The sequence below is a fragment of the Parambassis ranga genome, chromosome 4 (genome assembly GCF_900634625.1).
Source record: "Parambassis ranga chromosome 4, fParRan2.1, whole genome shotgun sequence".
NCBI lineage: Eukaryota > Metazoa > Chordata > Actinopteri > Ambassidae > Parambassis > Parambassis ranga.
In genome coordinates, this window is record NC_041025.1 from 18,052,684 (window position 1) to 18,071,350 (window position 18,667).

The 18,667-nt window shown below is 39.9% G+C and overlaps 1 protein-coding gene and 1 long non-coding RNA gene across 5 annotated transcripts; one reads left to right on the forward strand and one right to left on the reverse strand.

The window, feature by feature from the left end:
- The first annotated feature begins 722 nt into the window (after positions 1-722).
- On the forward strand, positions 723-10,968 carry LOC114434273 (uncharacterized). The gene is made up of 3 exons (XR_003670485.1): positions 723-831; positions 10,583-10,642; positions 10,842-10,968. It is a non-coding gene; the product is annotated as an uncharacterized LOC114434273 (long non-coding RNA).
- Positions 1,317-17,680, reverse strand: acsbg2 (acyl-CoA synthetase bubblegum family member 2). 4 transcript variants are annotated; one of them, XM_028403350.1, is made up of 15 exons: positions 17,518-17,680; positions 10,823-10,952; positions 10,481-10,602; positions 8,889-9,160; positions 7,934-8,022; positions 6,400-6,520; positions 6,160-6,240; positions 5,922-6,071; positions 5,135-5,311; positions 4,147-4,328; positions 3,737-3,979; positions 3,438-3,655; positions 3,205-3,344; positions 2,604-2,850; positions 1,317-2,351 (listed from the first exon to the last, which is right to left on the reverse strand). In XM_028403350.1, exons 2-15 carry the CDS (start codon positions 10,927-10,929, stop codon positions 2,233-2,235), a joined length of 2,268 nt encoding a protein of 755 aa, XP_028259151.1. In that variant the 5' UTR covers positions 10,930-10,952; positions 17,518-17,680; the 3' UTR covers positions 1,317-2,232. The 4 variants fall into 4 exon arrangements, with proteins under 4 accessions (XP_028259151.1, XP_028259150.1, XP_028259149.1 ...); XM_028403349.1 differs by lacking the exon at positions 17,518-17,680 and adding an exon at positions 17,371-17,504; XM_028403348.1 differs by lacking the exon at positions 17,518-17,680 and adding an exon at positions 14,389-14,615.
- Between the last annotated feature and the right edge of the window lie 987 nt (positions 17,681-18,667).

An 18,667-nucleotide genomic window follows, 5' to 3' on the forward strand; every position in this document is an offset into this window, starting at 1 on the left:
ACAATGTTAATGGTTACACCAGTGTCTGCTGTGACAAAGGCGCTTCCTATACAGTCGCTTCAGGATGTATTCAGTTTATTTGTGGCACAAACTTAAAATTGAAAATACCTCTGTTTGTGTGTGTGGGTGTGTTTGAACTAAAAGTGAGGCTTTTGCAGAATTCAGTCAACAAGTCTGATGATTGTGGTGTTGCTATATCTCCACTAGAGGTCATAAAAACTCTTAACACTTTAAGTGACAGGATTTTTATAATTGCAATAAATATCAGCATGAAATCCTATGCTGAAGACATTTTTGGTGTCACAGCAGCCTGTCATTAAGCTTAATTATGATTTTTCACTGACACCAAATTTAAGCACAAAATAACATAACTGTGTTCAAGCATTTTAAGTAATTTTAAGTAAAGTTTTATTGCCTAACCCACATTGACTGGTCACTAACAGCCTTGGACCTTGGCAGCTATAGTTACATCACACCGGCTGCCTTTCATTTTAAAAATATATATATAAAATATAAATATATGTAAAAAAACATTTTAATATATATATATATATATATATATATATATATATATATATATATATATATAAAGGTCAATTTAATAACGTATAACAACATTTTGCATAATGGACACGTGTTTTACAGGTTGTTGTGGTCTTAGTCTTAGCTTTTATTTTTCCCTGCAGTTACAGTCCTTTACCAGAAGGGGGTGCTGCAGGCCTCACAGCACCACGTCCTGCGCTTCCTGTGTTCCTGTTCACTGCGGACATTTTTAAGAAAAGTTAACATGATGAAGAGGTTTTCAGCGAATCTCAGCGCTCATCATTCGGGGTAAGTTACTGTGTGTTTGAAGTGTAATTGACATTAACCAAATGCAGCTTTAAAAGAAAGCTTTAGACGATATCTGTTGATAAAAATCAAAAACTTCAGAAGTTCCTTGATAATCCTCCAGTTTTTACGATTTCTTTGTTTCACAGTAACTCAGAAATAGTTGTCAGTAAATTCAATGTCTAATATAACAAATAAGGCATTGATCTGTAATTCGGCGTACTTATTTTTATGATTTGTGTATAAATACGTGCTGAAAGTTGCAGCATATTGAGTAACTGCATGTTTTTGGGGAAGGCTGCTATGTTACTGTTATGCTAATCAACATTTCGGCGCATTAAATCTTCCAAAGTATCGGTTAAACATCTCATACAGCACATCGTGAAGCTCATAATGTACATTTGTGTGTACATTTGGCTGCTGTTGTCTTAGATACATTACATTGACAATTAATTAAATATTCTCCTAGAAAAAAATGGGCTTAAAAATTAACTTTTAAAAGTTTTTATTCCATAACTGATCATCACACATGTTTTCAGTTTTCAGGTCTGCTTTGCATCCTTTCACCCCCCTGATACTATTATCACAGGTATATAAGGTCAGGTAAATCCAGCTGCCTGTCAGGTGAACTGAACTCACCTCTGCACTCTGAATCACCATCATTTCCTTAATCAATATTTCTCTGATTTACCCTGAACTAACCTCAAATCATTCCTTTTAATATGTTTATATACAGCTACTTCATATACAACAATGACATCCTAAATGTGTATGATATGTCATCAAGGAGGTTACAGACATTTACTTGAAGTTATAACGTGTGGCAATCGTCCAATAAACTGACATATAATCTAATTTATGTACACCGAGTGCAAAAAAAAAGATGCATGACATGTCTGGGCTGTTGACTAAGTGGTTGAAAATCAAATTTAAATAATGCGAAACAAACAAAGGCCAAACATATTTACATTATTCCACAAAATTACAGTGAGAGATGAGTCAGAATACAGTCTGACAAAGAGATATGGCTTAATGACATGAGATACATTTAACCTTTTGGAACACATAAAAAAAGAAACAAGAGAAACCAGTAAGCAATTCACATGAAATTTTTCTTCATTTGGTAAATGTAAACTTTGGCAAAACCGAAAATAAATAACGTAACGTCATCCCAGAAACACAGATAAATAGCTGAATTCTCCTTATGTATAATTATAAAGCTATTTTACAATGGCTTCTTGTCATATTCTATTCTGTACAACAATCACAAATGTAAACCCACACAGAACAACCACAGCTTAAGGCATTCAAAAAATGTCTATACAGGAGCCAAAAGGGCCTCAGACAGAGGTGGGATAAATGAGGTGGACAGACACTGTGGAGCTTACTGCACACGCAGCACACTTATTTGGGAGGAAGCGGGTTGTCGGGAGTTGTGGGAGTTGCTAACTCCTTATAGAAGTTGTCAATTTGCTCCTTGTACATCTTCACCACCACCGGCCGCTTCAACTTCATGGTAGGACCTGAAAGACAAGCAGAGGATGCAGGTTAAACTGCTGCAGTTTGTCCCATAGATTCACCTCCACGCCTCAGATACAGCAGTCACAGTGTCTGAGGTTTAAAGCTGCTGCACTCCAGGGGCTAGAAAAAGTCACAAAATATGACTAAAGATTAGTTTCCTAAGCCTGTTATATACACACTAGTCAGTATGCAGCCATTATTTCCTGCAAAAAAACCCTCCCTATCACTACACTCTGCATTGCCGTCCCACTCACCCAGCTCTCCTCCGTTCACGGAGAAGTCCCGATCTAGAACGACCCACTTCTGGATGCGTTGAGCGTTGGAAGTTGCTTTCTCGTTGACATGGTTTATTCCTTCCTGGATGGCGGCATGGATTGCTCGGTCTCGGCCACCTGCGATCTCTGAGATGCGTGTGGCGTTGCTGCCCAGCTTCCTGCAGATCTCCACGGCTTCTGGTGTCAGCTCGTCCTCAGGATCACCTGAGTCAGCGTGCACCTGGCACTGAAGGATAGAAAATGGGAAAATGTATCTGTAGTTGCATTTTTTTTTTTAAATAACTTTTCTTGTCTGTGGGGTCCAGCTTTTACAGTGTTAATTTGAAGGTTGTAGTTTTCCTTAATTTCCACCAGGGGGCAGCACTGAAGATAACTTTTGTCTATCATGTTCTGCTATCAGTGAGAGCTATTTTTTTTATCTGCTATCAGAGATTAAATAGAACCATATGAAGATTGGATGTTTACAAAGCTGAGCTGTTTAAAATTCTCTGCAGTCTGATCCCTTTATTGATTGATTTCAGTCAAATACAGTGACACTGCTATCTGAATCAAAGGACCGTGTCTGTCCTCACAGCTTTACCTTGATGGTGAGCAGCATTGACAGGAACTTCCTCTTGTCTCCGATCAGCATGGCGTTGCTTATCAGCGGCACGGCCTCCTTCACTGCATCCTCGATGGGGACAGGAGGGATGTTCTCGCCTCCTGCTGTGATTATCAGCTCTGCCAGCAAACATTGACAACTGATCAGTTTAAATGATCTCAGCTCAGCAAAAGAAAGCCCGTAAAGTGATTTAGCGCCCTGAGACTCGTTACCTTTAATCCTCCCTGTGATGAAGAGGAACCCGTTCTCGTCATGTTTGCCCAGGTCACCCGAGTGCAGCCAGCCCTCTGCATCCAGAGCCTCCTCTGTCTTGTCGGGCATATTGAGGTAACCCATAAAGATGTGACGACCCCAGAAGCAGATTTCACCGTTTCCCTCCTCGTCTGGGTTGTGCAGCTTTGTTTTGCACCCTGGGATCTCTTTGCCGCAACTGCATGTCAAACAAAACTTGTGTAACTGACCACCAATCAATGTGTCTTCACATCAAATGAATGGAAACAAAAAGGTGTACCTGGTGAGCTTGAAGGCATCGGGTTGAGAGATGGTGTGAGGTCCTGTGCTCTCGCTCATGCCGTACAGCTCATACAGAGGGATATCGAGGCTGAGGAAAAACTCCAGGGTGTCTTTGGTAATGGGAGCGGCGCCTGTGTAGCACTTGGTGCATCGGTCCAGGCCCAGTGCCTTGCGCACTTTTTTGAACACAAGCTTTTTTGCTATGTGGTAGCTGAATGGTGTACGGCCTGCTGCTGCAGATCTGAGGAGACAAAAGTGTGAGATGATGTGTCCCAATCACGTTTAACCGATATTCCTGCAAGTGCAGTGACTTCTCATAAGAGAGAAGTACTGACAGGAAAGAAATAGCACAGGAAGGAATAATTCACATACTAAAAATGAAGCTATGATTTCATAATTTATACATACTGGTTCATTTTGGTCAGGTTAGTCTGCAGACCGACGTCTTTGGCCCAGGCAGCCACTTTCCTGCGTACTGTGGAAGACTTTGCTCCAACCGATTTCATCTTCTCCTGCATCTTTTCCCAGACACGTGGGACACCCATGAAGGCTGTGGGTCGCACCTCCTTCAGGGTGTTTACCAGTGAACCCTGATTTAAAAAAAAAGTCATTACAAACTACATCTGATAAAGCAACGTGCCTAAAAAAACAGACAAGTTAGTCTTTTCTGTTTGTGTCATGTGTTAGCCACTTGAGTTCCCTTCCACAGAATATTTATCTGTTCATCTGCTTCTCCTAACACTTAAATTGTGTACATGCCAATGCAGGAGTGACGACTAAACACAAAACAGTCCCTGTGCGGGAACAACTCAGCATAACGGATCGCAGATAAAATGATTCTGGAGGATGCACATGCTTGGTGGGGGGTTAAAGGATGTGAAATCAGTTTTTTAAGACGGGCTGCATTATTGTGAGCTGATGAGTTCAGAGCAGATGAAGCTGCAGACTTTTTTGCTTGTGACATTGAAGTAAGCACCTTTATCTGGTCCTGTTTACGTAGAGGCAATGTTGTGGAGTGGCAGATGTGGCCAAAATGTTGCTGGTGCTAACCATGCTGACATGGCTGTTTACATGTTGACACATAAATCTCTACTCTTCCACTACAGAGTAACAGAAGCTTCAGAGTGTTCTAGAGGTCACAGCAACATAAAACCCACCCACCACACAAACCAACAGGACAAAGTCAGTTTTCTGCTGTATGTGGTTACGATTATGTTGACCTGTGTATGTGTGAGTACTTATGACTTGTTGAAACATAATTTCACAACATTATATCCATTATAGAAGCAGACTTTAGACTCGTCTCTAGGGAACCCCTAACAAACGGGCTCCTGGGTGTTTATTTTGTGTATCCCCATGTTTGTGTACAATTTAAATACAGAAATGCAGTCGCTACCTTCAGGGCGTCTGGCTGAGCAAAGTAGGTCGCACCTCCGGCCTTCATGGTCACCCATATGTCAACCATTTGAGCTGCGATGTGGCTCAGGGGCAAATAGCTAACCACTGACTCCTGAGCCTCAGTGGCGTCTGTGAGACGCACATGGTTGGAGGTGGAGTGCGCGGTCCAGGTTATCTGAGCAGAAAGAGAAGGAAACACGATTGAAATCAGGCTGTTTTGATTGATTTATATATGGGATATATATGACTGACCATATATGGAATAGTGTCAAGTCTTCATAGGTGAACGTAATGCAGAATAAAACCATAGTTTAAGACATTCAGTCCGACAGTCTGGCACCAATTTAATGACAGTTTTGAACTACTATGCATATTTTGTTATGCGTGAACACCCACAGGCCGAATATAATAACTGCACATGTGATGTGATTTAGAAAGGCCCATTAAGCGTTTTGTGTTATTTTATGTTAAATGTTAAAGGTATTATTGTCAGATTAATACAGCTGAGTCAAAGTACATTGTAGTGGCATACAAATATAAAGTAACATAAAATATAAAAGCTACTTTAGTGCATTAAATTTAAATGTTTAGCTTCACAGGGTTACAGCTTGGTTTCTGGCTGTGTGGTTTAAAAGGACCTTAGGTAGTGATGATAAAAAAGGGGCTTTGAATTCCTCGAGGTGTTAACTGTGCGCCAAACACAAAAGGAGTGTGTTTTTCTCGTCAGGCACCAAACATGTGACACTTCAGGATATAAACAGACACACATATATCAGGTAACTTACATTATCGTGGCTTAGCATGACTCCTTTGGGCTGGCCTGTGGTGCCTGAAGTGTAGATGAGCGTGCAGCATTGGTTGGGCTTCTGACTGGCAATGATTTCATCAAGTTGGGCATCTGGCTCGTCACGTCCGAGCTCCATAAACTCCGCCCACTGTTACACATGCCACAGAAGACCACTCAGCGTGTTTCTTACAGATAACACACCACTTATTTAAATCCATGTTAGAGTGCGTGCTTACTGTGTACAGATTTGGTCTCTTCTCTTTTAGTGCATCTTTGTATTGGATGATAGCTTTCAAGTGTGGCAGCTTGTCTTCAACCTGTGAACAAACACAATACATAACAGCATAGTTACCATTAGTGAATGACAAAACATAGACTAATATTTTAATAAAGGAAAGGCTTGTTGGAAAGGAAAGGGATGATTGTTGTGTAAATTGCCAGTTCATGCTTTATCATGTGTATGAATCTGGACTCACCTGAAGGATTTTCTGCAGTTGTTTGTGATTCTCCACCACAATGATATTAGCCTTGCTGTTGTCTGCTACATACTGGCATGCCTCAGGAGAGTTAGTGGTGTAGATGCCCACAGCAAACCCACTGTAAGAGACAAGAGAGAGTTCCAGTTTAGTTTCAATCTACCAAACCTGATACTCCAGAAACTTTACTGCTAAGTTACTCTTTTAGATTTATCGGTTATCCTGGATTTTTGTAAAATTCTAGTCTCATAGTACTGGATCCCAATCTAAGGCACTTTTAATTTGCAGTTTAAAACGTGTGTCCTTGAGTAAAACCCCTGATCTGTCTCCACTAACAGTACTTAATTCCTGTTGTTGTGTTTCTGTTCAGTTTTTAACTGCACTGTTCCTATTGACAATAGAAACTACGTGATCCTGCAGCAGCATAGTTTCATCAGCCTCACCAAGCCTTCAATTCTTAGTATTAGTGAGACACGTAGGACTTGAAATATGTTGACATATTTCTGATTATTATCAATGATCAGGTTTGACAGGTTTGAGCTGAGAGTAGGAATCAGTAGCTCGAGTTTTGAACCTGTTCACACGACGGCTCTCTAAGAACTGCAGTAAACAGAATTTACTTGTACAGACGGCATTAAAAAAAAAAATCACACTCGCATGAGAACAGATGTTTGTTGATATAAGCAGCTCAGCCAGCGAAGCTCTGACCAATTGCTTTTTAATTTGCTGAAGTGTTTTGGTTTCTGGCTTCCTTAGAGCCTGTTGTATAACACATACATGGTTTAGTTTCTGTAGAGGGGCCCTAACACTGGATATTTATGCAGTCACAAAAGCAGAGATGCATGTGATCAAACTAATAACGCCTAATTGATTTTATAAAACAGCAATGCATAAATAATCAGTAATATGTAAAAGTCCTGCATTTAAAAGTACATTTAGTTAAAACTTATATGTACAGAAAATGTTCAGAAAAATAGAATTTGGCTCTTAGAGCGCACTTATTCGGTGGCTGTGAGATCATAACAGTTGAAAAAAGGGATGAAAAAACACATTTGTATCACACAAATTGATCATATTTTTTATAAAATGCTTCTACCTTTTTTTTAAAAAATTGTATTCAACTGGAACCTTCAGAGAGGTTTAGCTGGAATTCATGTTTCCTATATTCTTACTTCTAATAGTAGCATAAGATAAACCATTTCATTTTAAAAATCCCTAAAAGCTGCCCCTTGTGTGCAGCGCTTTAGATGAATAGACTCAGCCGTCACGTTTCCACCACTCGCATCAATCATGATGTCTTTAAGCCAAGAGGCTACGTGCTGAAAGGAATGATCCTAAAGGTCGTTTTCTGGCACGCTCAAATTTCTATTCACAGATAGCTTCACTCTGGTATGCAAGGAATGTAAATATATACACTGACACATAGTGTTCATATACAGAGCTGCCAATAAAACCTGGGAGCTCTGCATAGTCAGGGAGCATTGATTTCTTAGGTGACAGTGATGTAAAGTTCAGGGATGATGATGTCACTCACCCAGCTAAAATGGCTCCAATGTCTGCAATGAACCACTCAGCTGAGTTGAAGCCCAGAATCCCAACACCATGGTAGCGCTCTAAACCAAGCTGCAAAAAGACAAGATATTATTTTTAAATTAAATAATAATAAAAACAATAATTTGGCTAGTACTTATTTACTAAATCTTCTGCGATAGGGGAGACAGGGAGATGTTTAACCCCATGCTTATTCTCAAATTATCTTTTGAGATAATGTCTCTGAAGAGCCAAGCTGCAGATCTGCTGATCTGTGATTTGTGCTGCTTGAAGCTTATTACCATGGCAGCTGTAACTATGGAGGCAAATACACCGCTTCATTATACATGTGACAGTCATAATGCAAACTGATGCCAAGTTTAAATAGCAGTGAACTCATTAAATAATAATGGCAGTGGCTGAAATGTAATATTAGACTCAGCAGATGGAAGCTGAAGTGTGGTGTGTTAAGAAGAACTTTAATCACTGTGAGCTTGGATCATGTGACCAAAAACAGGTCTTAGTTCATGTGCATTAGTCTGCACGTATCTGTGTGTACACGGCTCCATACAGACTAGCTGTGTTGCGTTTCACAACAAACAACAGCATGCTCTGTCTTGTTTGAACAGCTGAGGCCTGTGCTGAGCTGCTGTTCTGTCTGGCTGATGTTTCAGCTCCCTCATGCTGGCTTCTGTGTTGTCTAGACCGACCGAAATCAAAGTCTATTGTTTTAAAACCAAACAGAAATCCTTTGATACTGAGGGGAAAAAAGTGTAACTCAGGTTGAGTGGACAAACTACAGTTATGTTATTCAAGCACAGTTAATTGTGTGACTGTCAAATCAGATGAGATGGGTGACTACTATATGTGGACCAATCACCTATTTTCTGTCAACCCTGTTGACACAAACACTTGAAGAATCATTTTCTGGTCCTTAAAATAATAATCACAATAATCACCTTCAGGAAGCTTTTGGCAGCGGTGCAGCAGCTCTGGTAGTACTCTTTGTAGTTCAGGCTCTTCTGCTGCTCACCCTCCTTCCAACTCAAAGCTGTGTAGTCCCCAAAATGCTCCACAGCTGAGACAAACATCTGGTTTATAGTCAAAGGTGTCTCCGCAGCCAGACCAGACTCCCCTATCCTCAGTTTGACCTCTGCATCGCGCTGTGTTGTCCACACACGTGGCTCTGCTGCCACTGACACAGACAGGGAGTTGGGGCGCCGTGCATTTGCTGGAAATGGTGAGAAAGACATTCAGAAACTACAGGACCACAGTGACTGCTACAACCTCTTGCTTGTCTCATCTCTGTGTGAGTTAAAACAGACATCCTGTATTTGTGGCATTAGAAGGGATGCCATTCACCTTCTGGCATGCTAGTAAAGCTACACACAAACATAGGCAACCAAACAAATGAGCAAAACTAATCTTCACCCCCTGACAACAGAGCTGGGAACCATCACACAGTGAGGTCCAAATGAGCAACAGTAAATTATCACGTCAGATTAGCCAGAACAGGAAGGTCAATATTATTTCAGCATTATAAAAACTTAATAAGACCCATAACATTATTACATGAAAACATGAAACTTCCTGTCCTGAATACTTATTTAATTGTACATCAGTATACTGCAGCACGTTATCCTGTTTTTAGGATAAAATGTCCTGGTCAAGCTAGAGCACCTACTGTTAGTCTTCATTTTTAGAGTGATTTAAATAATCTTTACATACTGCATTTATATAGTTGCAACCTGTCAGTTCACCACCATGTCTTGTACCCTATTGACCTACATTTGCTGTATCCACGATACCAATTACTTTGGTGTCAACAGAAATATCAGCAGGTTGTAAAAATTCATGCAGGGACGGTTCTTATCTATGTTGTGGTTTTTACTGTCAGAATATTGACCCAACTGCCAACAGGATGTTCTGGTGTGTATAGTGGATTTATGACCACAAACAGCTGGCTATCGCTACATTGAGCTGTTAAGATTATTTTGTCCTGACTGTTCGAGCAGTAGTAGCATTAGCAGAACTTCTGCTGCACTATTTTATTTAATTTTGTTTGCACAATATACTGTTTGGTTGTATAAAGTCTGTTTCTAATTATTTATTGAAATTATTAGTATAAGACCTGCCAGACCTGCTTTAACTTACTATATTTTGAGTAATTCTGTTCTATTATGTTCTTTGCTTCTGATTCCTCTGCAGGATCAATAAAGTATAACTATCTATCTAATTTATGGACAACAAGATACACTTTCCCCTTAGTGACGAAGGCAGGAAAGAATGTCAAATAGGAGTTTACAGGCAGGAAAAGGGAAGTCAAGTTTGTTCTGCCAAAGAATGTGGAGTTCAGTTTGGTCTGCTTCCTCAGGAAAGGCATCACAGTCACATGTGCTGATCTCAGCAGCTAGAGCCAGCACAGAGACAAGAAAATACTTTTATAGTCTTATAGTTATTTTAACCTTTCATGCTGTGTACCCTCACAAATGTTAGAGTACAGGGAAGAGTCAAGCGAGGGTAAACCCGGTGGCTATGTTTCAGGTCTCACCGGTGTGTGTGTTTGAACTCTGCTCAGCAAGGACCTCTGTAGTCTTGGTGCTGCTGCTGACTGCATCATGGGCGCTAATCTCCTCTTCCCTTTCCCCTGTAGACTCTTCCTCGGAAGACTCACTAAAGAACAGGAGGGGAAAAAACACGTCACTTTACACAGGTGGGAGGATTGTTAAAGGGGATTGTTGCATCCCAGAGGCCAAGAACTCTGCTGTGTGTGCTGTACTGAAGGAAAAACAGGTTATGTGCTCTCAGCCTGCTGACAGCACATACCCTCATCTGTGATATCAGTAATATAATAAATATGAAGTTATTTCTAGATTACTAATCAGTATCATACTTTGCTGTGTCCACAACAGCATCACTGAGGCAAGCTACACTGTGTCCTGCACCACACTCCAGGAAGCCGCCTGCTCGAGATGGCTCCATCACCCCAGCTTCAGACATGTCGGTGGGCTCACACACAGTCACTGAAAGAGAGGAGGCGTGTTAGCTTTAATAAACAAAACAACATCCATAACAAGGACGATGACTAAGAAGCATTCAGTATTTTTCAGGAAGAGAAACACATTTAGCTGTGTTTTCAGACTTTGTGGTGGCAATGATATACAGCCACGTCATTTTATTGCATGAAATTATTTGGAAAAAAATCTTAAAATGTGTCAGCATGATGTAAAATATGTCCCTGATATGGTGGTGTAAAAATACATATTGCCATGACAACACAGGCAATTCTACTGCCTGTTTATTTAAATCTGTGATTTTTTTTTTGTTTGGCTTTTTTCTTGGTTAAATTACTTCTCATATAAACACAATGTCAGACAATGTCAAACATACATTTTAAAGCACCTATTTAGGCTTTATTATATAGGTACATGTTTCATTCTGGGACTAAAATTCAATCTGAACTGAAAAATGGCATCTTAACTGACTAAAGATCTTTGCTCTTCTCGTCTAATTGCCACGCAGTTAAACCAACACCAATGTGTGACGGGGGCTGCTTGTAGTACTCACAAAAGTAACGTCTAAGTGTTGTTAGGTCATATTCTAGCAGCAGTTGTCGCCGTAGTAATGTTTGTACACACCCATCCCTGTTTGACACTTTGCCTTCAGACTCAAATGTCAGAAAGATCTACAGCAGACTCCACATATTATTGATCTGTGACAATATGGTGACCTTTGCTGAATGAAAACAGAACGCAAAGGTGCATATCATGCACACAAGAGATTACTTGATAGGACTTTTATGAGCAAACATTGACTTTGTCAATACTATTGTGTTGACATAGTGTGAGGAACATGTGGAGCCCAGCTCACAAAGTCTTGCTACAGATAACATTGTATTTTTACAAATACTGGACTGCCATGCTTGGCCAAAATGCCTCCTAAAAACACATTGCTTCACCCAAATCTACTGAAAAACAAGAAATGTGATTATGAAACTTAATTTTATGCCGCAGAAATAAAGGTGATGAGACTTTACTGTCTCCTCTAATTATGAGGTGATCAGTAGCATTTCAGAAGTGCTAGTGGTCATTTCTTTTTCTGTTTTTGCCATTACGTCATCACAGGAACCTCGTCAAACAGTCCTGAACAATAACCCACTGTTGCCTGGATGTGATGCCCCCTTAACTCCACCTCTTTGCTAAATCACAGGTTTGACCTGTTTATTTAAGAGGGCTGAAAACACATACCAGCAGCTTCGTCTGTCTGTCTGTTGTGACCACAGCCCATCATGGCTGGCCTGTCAGGGACAATTAGCTTTAGGCATGTGAAAAGAGACAGGCTCCAGAGAGGTCAGGGGGCAGAAACCAAAATATTTTCCATCGTGCTTTTGAGCTTGCAGCTCCAGGGTCTTCATAAGGACACCGCTGTGGGTGGTTGTGGTTTTACAAAGTGCATTAAACTCAAAGATAGACAGAGGCAGGCAAGCCTGTGATGAGCTAGGGTATGTGTTTACCCCAGAACCCCCTTAGCCTCTTATTTCTTTCACCATTGTTATGGTCAGGGGTTCAGGGCGTGACACTGATGTTGAGAAAAAGTTGAATCAATTCTAAGCCATGCAAGTCTGTAATGTGAGATGGTTAGGCTGATTAAAGTCAGCCTGGAAACCCCCCTAAGCTATTTATTCCTTGTTTCCTTTTTGTATATTCTTTCAAACCCGTTTGAGCCCAGTGAGTCAATGTCACATGAGCCCCTCACATTTACATGGTGTGGCAATCACCTACCTTTACCTAGCAGTGACATCACTAGCTCCCTTAAATCCCCTGCATGATGTAGTAAACAAACACTTTTGGTTTTTATATTACCTGATCTTATGAGATATATAGTGATTTTTCTGATATCATCTATTGGAAAATTGTGGGCTTATTCTGCACAAAAACAAAGGCAGAAACAAAATTTATGTTCAGTATCTGTGAAGCCAATTGACTGGTTAATCTATAGTCTAAAAATGCCCATCACAGTGATCATGAATGTCACATCACACAAAATCTCATTAGAAGAAGCACAGTAGTAGGAAATGTATAAGGTGCGACGTATACAGAATACGACTGGTGTTTGTGTGGTTACACAACCTGCAGTTGTGTGAACAAGTGCGTGTGGAGGCAGCTGGAAATTAGCTGAGAAGCTTGTTGCAAATTGGAGTTCGTCGTGTAATATGTACTGCAAGACTGAAAATGTAAGTAAAACAAGGATCTGACACAAGACGTCTGGGTTAATTTCACTATGTAACCTGCCTCTGGTTACATAGTAGGGTTAGGGGTTAGGGTTATATTCCAGACAGACAGAAAGCCTTTTTTGCTTCCCATCTTGTGTGATAAGTGTCCTTATCACATGGCTGCACAGCCAATGGCAAGGATCAATTAACTGATAGATTTAGCACCACTGCGCAAACTGCCACTGTTGTATAGGCGTACTGCGTTCATGCAATCAGGAGAGGATTATGGCGTTCATAGCAACAGCTGTTCCATTCATACAGAGAAAACGCAGCAACAGTTGGGAAGATAACAACACTTAAACCTCTTATATTCTTCGCTGACGACTAGACAAGGAGCCAAGTGTGTCTTTAAAATTAACATAAAAAACACCATTCAAACCCCATACCAACAAGGGGCTCCCCCTCCCTATTACTACACCACCATGCCTGCAAACTTCAGTTAGGTTAATCCCCTGTCAAACAGAACAGACAGAACCCCACCCCTCCCTTCATTTTTGTCTTCCATGCTCTGTCTAACATAACAACCAGCTCCACTTGACTGTCTGAAACCTAGCCTTGTTCCTCCAAACACAAAAGAAATACACTGAATTTCTCTTCTTCGGCGTCCTGGTGATTTGCATCCTCAGCCCCAGCAAGCTGCTGCAGCTGAGCAGCACCCAGGGGAACAGTTTACAAATGGGTGTAATCCTCTAGCATCCTCGTTGTGCAGTCTTGGTCTTATTCTAAAATATTTGTGAGCCATTGCAGACCCTTTAAAAACACAAGGCTTCAAAAGAATCCCTTTAAAATAAGGAAAAAGCACAGCGATCTGCTGGTTGGGTTACACCCTTTTAGCAAGAGACCTGATGAGCACATGTTGTCATAAGGTAGCTGAGACACATAATTCAACCACAATGTACATTTACAGACTTAATACTATGTTTATATCAAGCTCAAAAAGAGACTGAATTGTAAGTGTGAAAACAAAATGTCAGAAAACAAATAATAACCCCACATACCAGACTACAGGATAAAAACATAATTCACCTTAATTCATATTAAATTTACATACCATGTATGATATGAACATGTAATGTTTTCCCTTTGAAATCATTACAAATTGGTTTCTTACCAAACCTGATATGACAGTGAAAGCTGGAGCTCAGTGTTAAAAGAGATGAATATGTAAAATAAGCTGTAATACTCACAGTGCATTGCTGGAAACCAATTCTTGGCTGGTTTTAAGAGCTTTTTTTTTTTTTTAAAATCTTCTCCTCTTTTCCTTTCTAAAAAAAATGCCTTAATTTGCTGCTAAACACACACAAATAGTCCAACCAACCACTCGGTCTTCAGCTACAGCAGAGAATCATTCATTTTCAAACAGTCGCCGGCTTCATAGGTCCCTCCTCCTGAAAACCACACCCAGACAGGCCTGCCAGCTTCCTCCATTCTTACCCCCCCCCCCCACGCACACACACACACACACACACACACACACACACACACACTTATCCCAAAGCAATCTGATTGGCTCAAACTGCTCACACCACACACCCAAATAAGGCCACGCAAACCAAATGAATAAGGTGGGGGGAAGCTGCTGTGAGGAAACACACACACATTCACTCTTGAGAGATGATGCTATGAAGCCCATCCCCCTTACAGAGATACCGCCTTGCACACATACACGTTGCAGATATCCTGACTGAGGTTACTATCGGACACTGCACGAGGACTAAAAATGCAGCTGTGCTGGCTCACCTTTTTAACTTTCCACTGCCTGAAATATGACTAATGCAGAATGCAAAGAAGACGACTACATTATAAACGACTAAATTATAAATATCTTTCAGTCCTCCTTAAATTTAAGATGATTTGAACCAATTGAAGTATTCCCTGTTAGTCATCATTCATTTATCTGCAGATTATTTTTTTTTAAATGAAAAAAAATGAAAAAGATAACAAGAAATGTCTTTACATTTCCAAAATGGCCTCTCAAAATATCTAATTTTATTCAGTGAGAGAAGAGAAAGGGGCTACATGGCAGAGAAAACCTGGAAGATTATTCCAGTCCTGGAAGGCTGTCACCCCATAGGAGATCAGTTGACCAGCTCAATGATGTGATAACATGCAATAACACTGCGAGAAGTTTATTTGGCATGTCCAGGGACAACCTGCCCTTCTTGGAGATAGATTGTGGGATATTTATCTGCAATTTGTCACCAACATTCAACATTTCAATGTTTGACTTGACAGAAATTGGGCCAACATAAAAGCATCCAACCTTGAACCATTGATCATCAGAGAAAAGACTGCCGACACATTTGCACTGCTTAACAAGCTGATCCTGAACTTCTAGTTTTTTTTAGAGGTGACCTGCTATTCTAGGAAGACTCCAACTTTAAAGGAGAAACGAGTCAAGGAAGAGAAACGGAAAATAAACTGCCCATGACAAAAAACAGTTAATGTTAGCAAACACTGTACTTCTGCAAAAGTATGTAAATAAAGCACAGAACCAAACAGGCCATAGTTCCTCATATACAGCATTCCTCTGTGATGGAAATTAGGGCCGAGACTCAGACTTTTACATTATCAAGCAACACTACAGGTTAAAAAGAAGTCAGATTTAATGAAGGAGTTTCTTTTGCACAGTTTCCCCAAAACTTCCTCCTTCAGTAGGTCAAAGAGTTCAAGCAGAGGAAGCAGAAACCACACAAAGTTCCATGAGAAGAGAATTTATACATTCGACCTGCCATGAAATATGAGATTTTAGCCACTCTTTGATTATAAAGAAAACTACAAGGACATTCACAAGAGTCTGTAGATGCACAGCAGCTATTTATGTTAATATTATCATATGTAATTCTTTTTTTTTAAATGTGCGTGGCTTACTGTAAATTTTTTTTTTTAAAATAACTAATGCTCATATGAGGTCACAAATGTGTGCCGTCGTGGCTTTATAGAAAGATCAGTGTCAACCAATTGCTATGAGAGATGCAAAAGCTGAGCCACCACACCACAGCATCATGTGACAACCAGAGGCCGGCTGATCCAGTGTACCCATGCGCACATTCTGAAATGCTGCAGGATGTGTTCACTGCTGATGCACCCTGCACTGAGGTTACTCTTGGCCATGACATCCTCATCTCTGTCTCATCCCACACTCTGCAGAGACACTGTCTCAAGCCTTATCAAAGGGTGCGTTACACAGAATGCATATTTTATTGCTGAGAGAGGGAGTTTCTTTTAAAGTATTGTATACTCTGGTGGGAAATTTAAATCTAAGCAATATATAACATTTTTAATGTCATCATGTGTAAAACTTTAAACACGAAAAAACATTTTTCACTGTTTCTTACGTAATTGTTATTCAATATTTTGTAAAATAGATGAACAGAAAAATATATTTCTAATCTGCACTGCCACCTTTATGTGACAGCTGGCCTAGCTATTGTCTTTTTACAAGCTTATAATAAAGTATTTATAAACATATAAATATGTAAATAAATAAATAAATAAATCTATAAAAATAGTGAAGCAGCCAAACATGTGGCTGCTAAATTATCAAATTAAATGTAATATTGTATTTTGCAACACAATCTGCAGTATCAGCAGGACTATTTCCTCTATATTACTTGTTGCTGTTCCTGTAAATTTTACATATTGTATATTCACAGTGTCTATTTGCGTTCAGATAAAAAGAAAAGTAAAATAAAAGTATATCATTGAATAAATTAATTATACTATTTACACAAACATCCTATTTCGAAACTATTTTCTTCAAATTTCCCCAAATCCTGGTAATCTATCGTAATAAACTACAGCTCCCAAAAGGGTTAAACGGCATAAGAACGGCAAAGGCTCATGGGACAATGAGTTGTTTAGGGCTAACAAACTAATTGCCGTTTATCTTGTATAAAATAGCAATATCTTTAAATGTATCACAGTATTGTCTTAGGGTATGGGTAGAAAGTGTTTATATCTTTAAAATCCACTAATTGTGCTGCGAAAACTGGTGGAGTTAGCAGTTAGCAGCTACCAAGCCGGTGCTAGCCAGCTGCTAGCTAATCAAGGGGCGGGGTTGTGCCCTGGTTACCGACTGTTGATGCTTCCGTAGCCGTTCTGACGCTCTTCCCAGTTAGGAACGACTGCCAATAACTTGAAGAATTAAAAATAAAATCATAACCTACCGTTTTAATCACCGGCGTCCCTCAAACTCCTTTTTAAATTTCACGCGGTGTGATCTTTACAACACAAGATACATTTCCAAACGTGTGATTAGATCCTACTCCTAACGATGATCCATGATACCACAGAGCGATCAATGATGCGATTACCTGAATAAGAGGTAGTTACTACCAGAGGAGGCTCTTTGAATGAGAGTGAAGCAGTCCCGGTGAGCTGGTCTGACCTGCTGCTGCGTCTAAACACCTGCTGGAGCCAACCGTCACTCCTACAGCTGCACGCAGCGCTTTACCTGATGCTCACATGCACCAACATCATGTCAGAGCTGCAACTCACCGTACACTCACTACACAGGAATCTGCCCAGAGTCATTTCAACCAATATCATCCCCTGATATCCAGTCACTGAAGTCTGAAACTTGCAAGTTTTCACATTATAGAAACTGAAAGAACAGTTTTTGGTGTGTTAGTTTACTTGTTTTGTGGATTTTTATCTTTAATTTTGCAAACTAAAAGGTTTTGTCAGACTAAATAAATACAGTATAAGTGCTTGATGGCCTGGTGTCTAAATCCCTCCAGTACAATGGTCCATTGACCACATTTTTATTACCTTTTTTATTATGTTATACTGTGTGCAGCTGCCACAAACAATTGTGTAGCATTGGAGAGATGCTAAAATAACAACAAAAGGAGGTACCTCTGTCAGACTTACATCTACAGTGTCTTATCCTTAAAAAGTTACCTATTCACCTTCACCACTTTTTGTCACAATATAGATATATGCTGCCACCATGTGTTTAAAAAGAGAAAGTGCATGAAAATGCACAGCTGTGAGAAGAAGTAGAAACTGAACATTTTGTATATTCAAAGTGTGGCTTAAGCAATAGGAGACACAACAAACACAGATACAGCAACATATCTAGACGTAGAACAATAAAACACATGCAAGTGCATAAAAGGCTAGAGTAATCAAGGGAGCTGTCAATGTGCAGCGAACAAATATGTAGTGAATAGTAAGTAAATTAAAAAGAAATAATCTGCCTTCTTATTTTGCAATTTATGTAATATATTGAAATATCAACAACAAAGTCAGTACATTAATGTTTTATGGGAAAAAAAGACATAATGGAATCTAATCTAATGGGAGTTTTATAGCAAGATTAGTAGGCAAATTGGATAGTTGACTTGCAAGGACCCTAAAAGTCACATTCCCCGAATGTCACTTTTGTGTAATTTAATAATATGCACATATTTTGATTGGGACTATAAGTCACTGCAGGCCTGGAAGCATTACCAATCCTTT

Coding starts and splice junctions, on each gene's coding strand:
- acsbg2 (XM_028403348.1), bottom strand. Junction 3,980..4,146: donor AACCTGACCAAAATGAACCA/GTATGTATAAAT, acceptor TTGTCTCCTCAG/ATCTGCAGCAGCAGGCCGTA. Junction 2,851..3,204: donor CAATGCTGCTCACCATCAAG/GTAAAGCTGTGA, acceptor TCTATCCTTCAG/TGCCAGGTGCACGCTGACTC.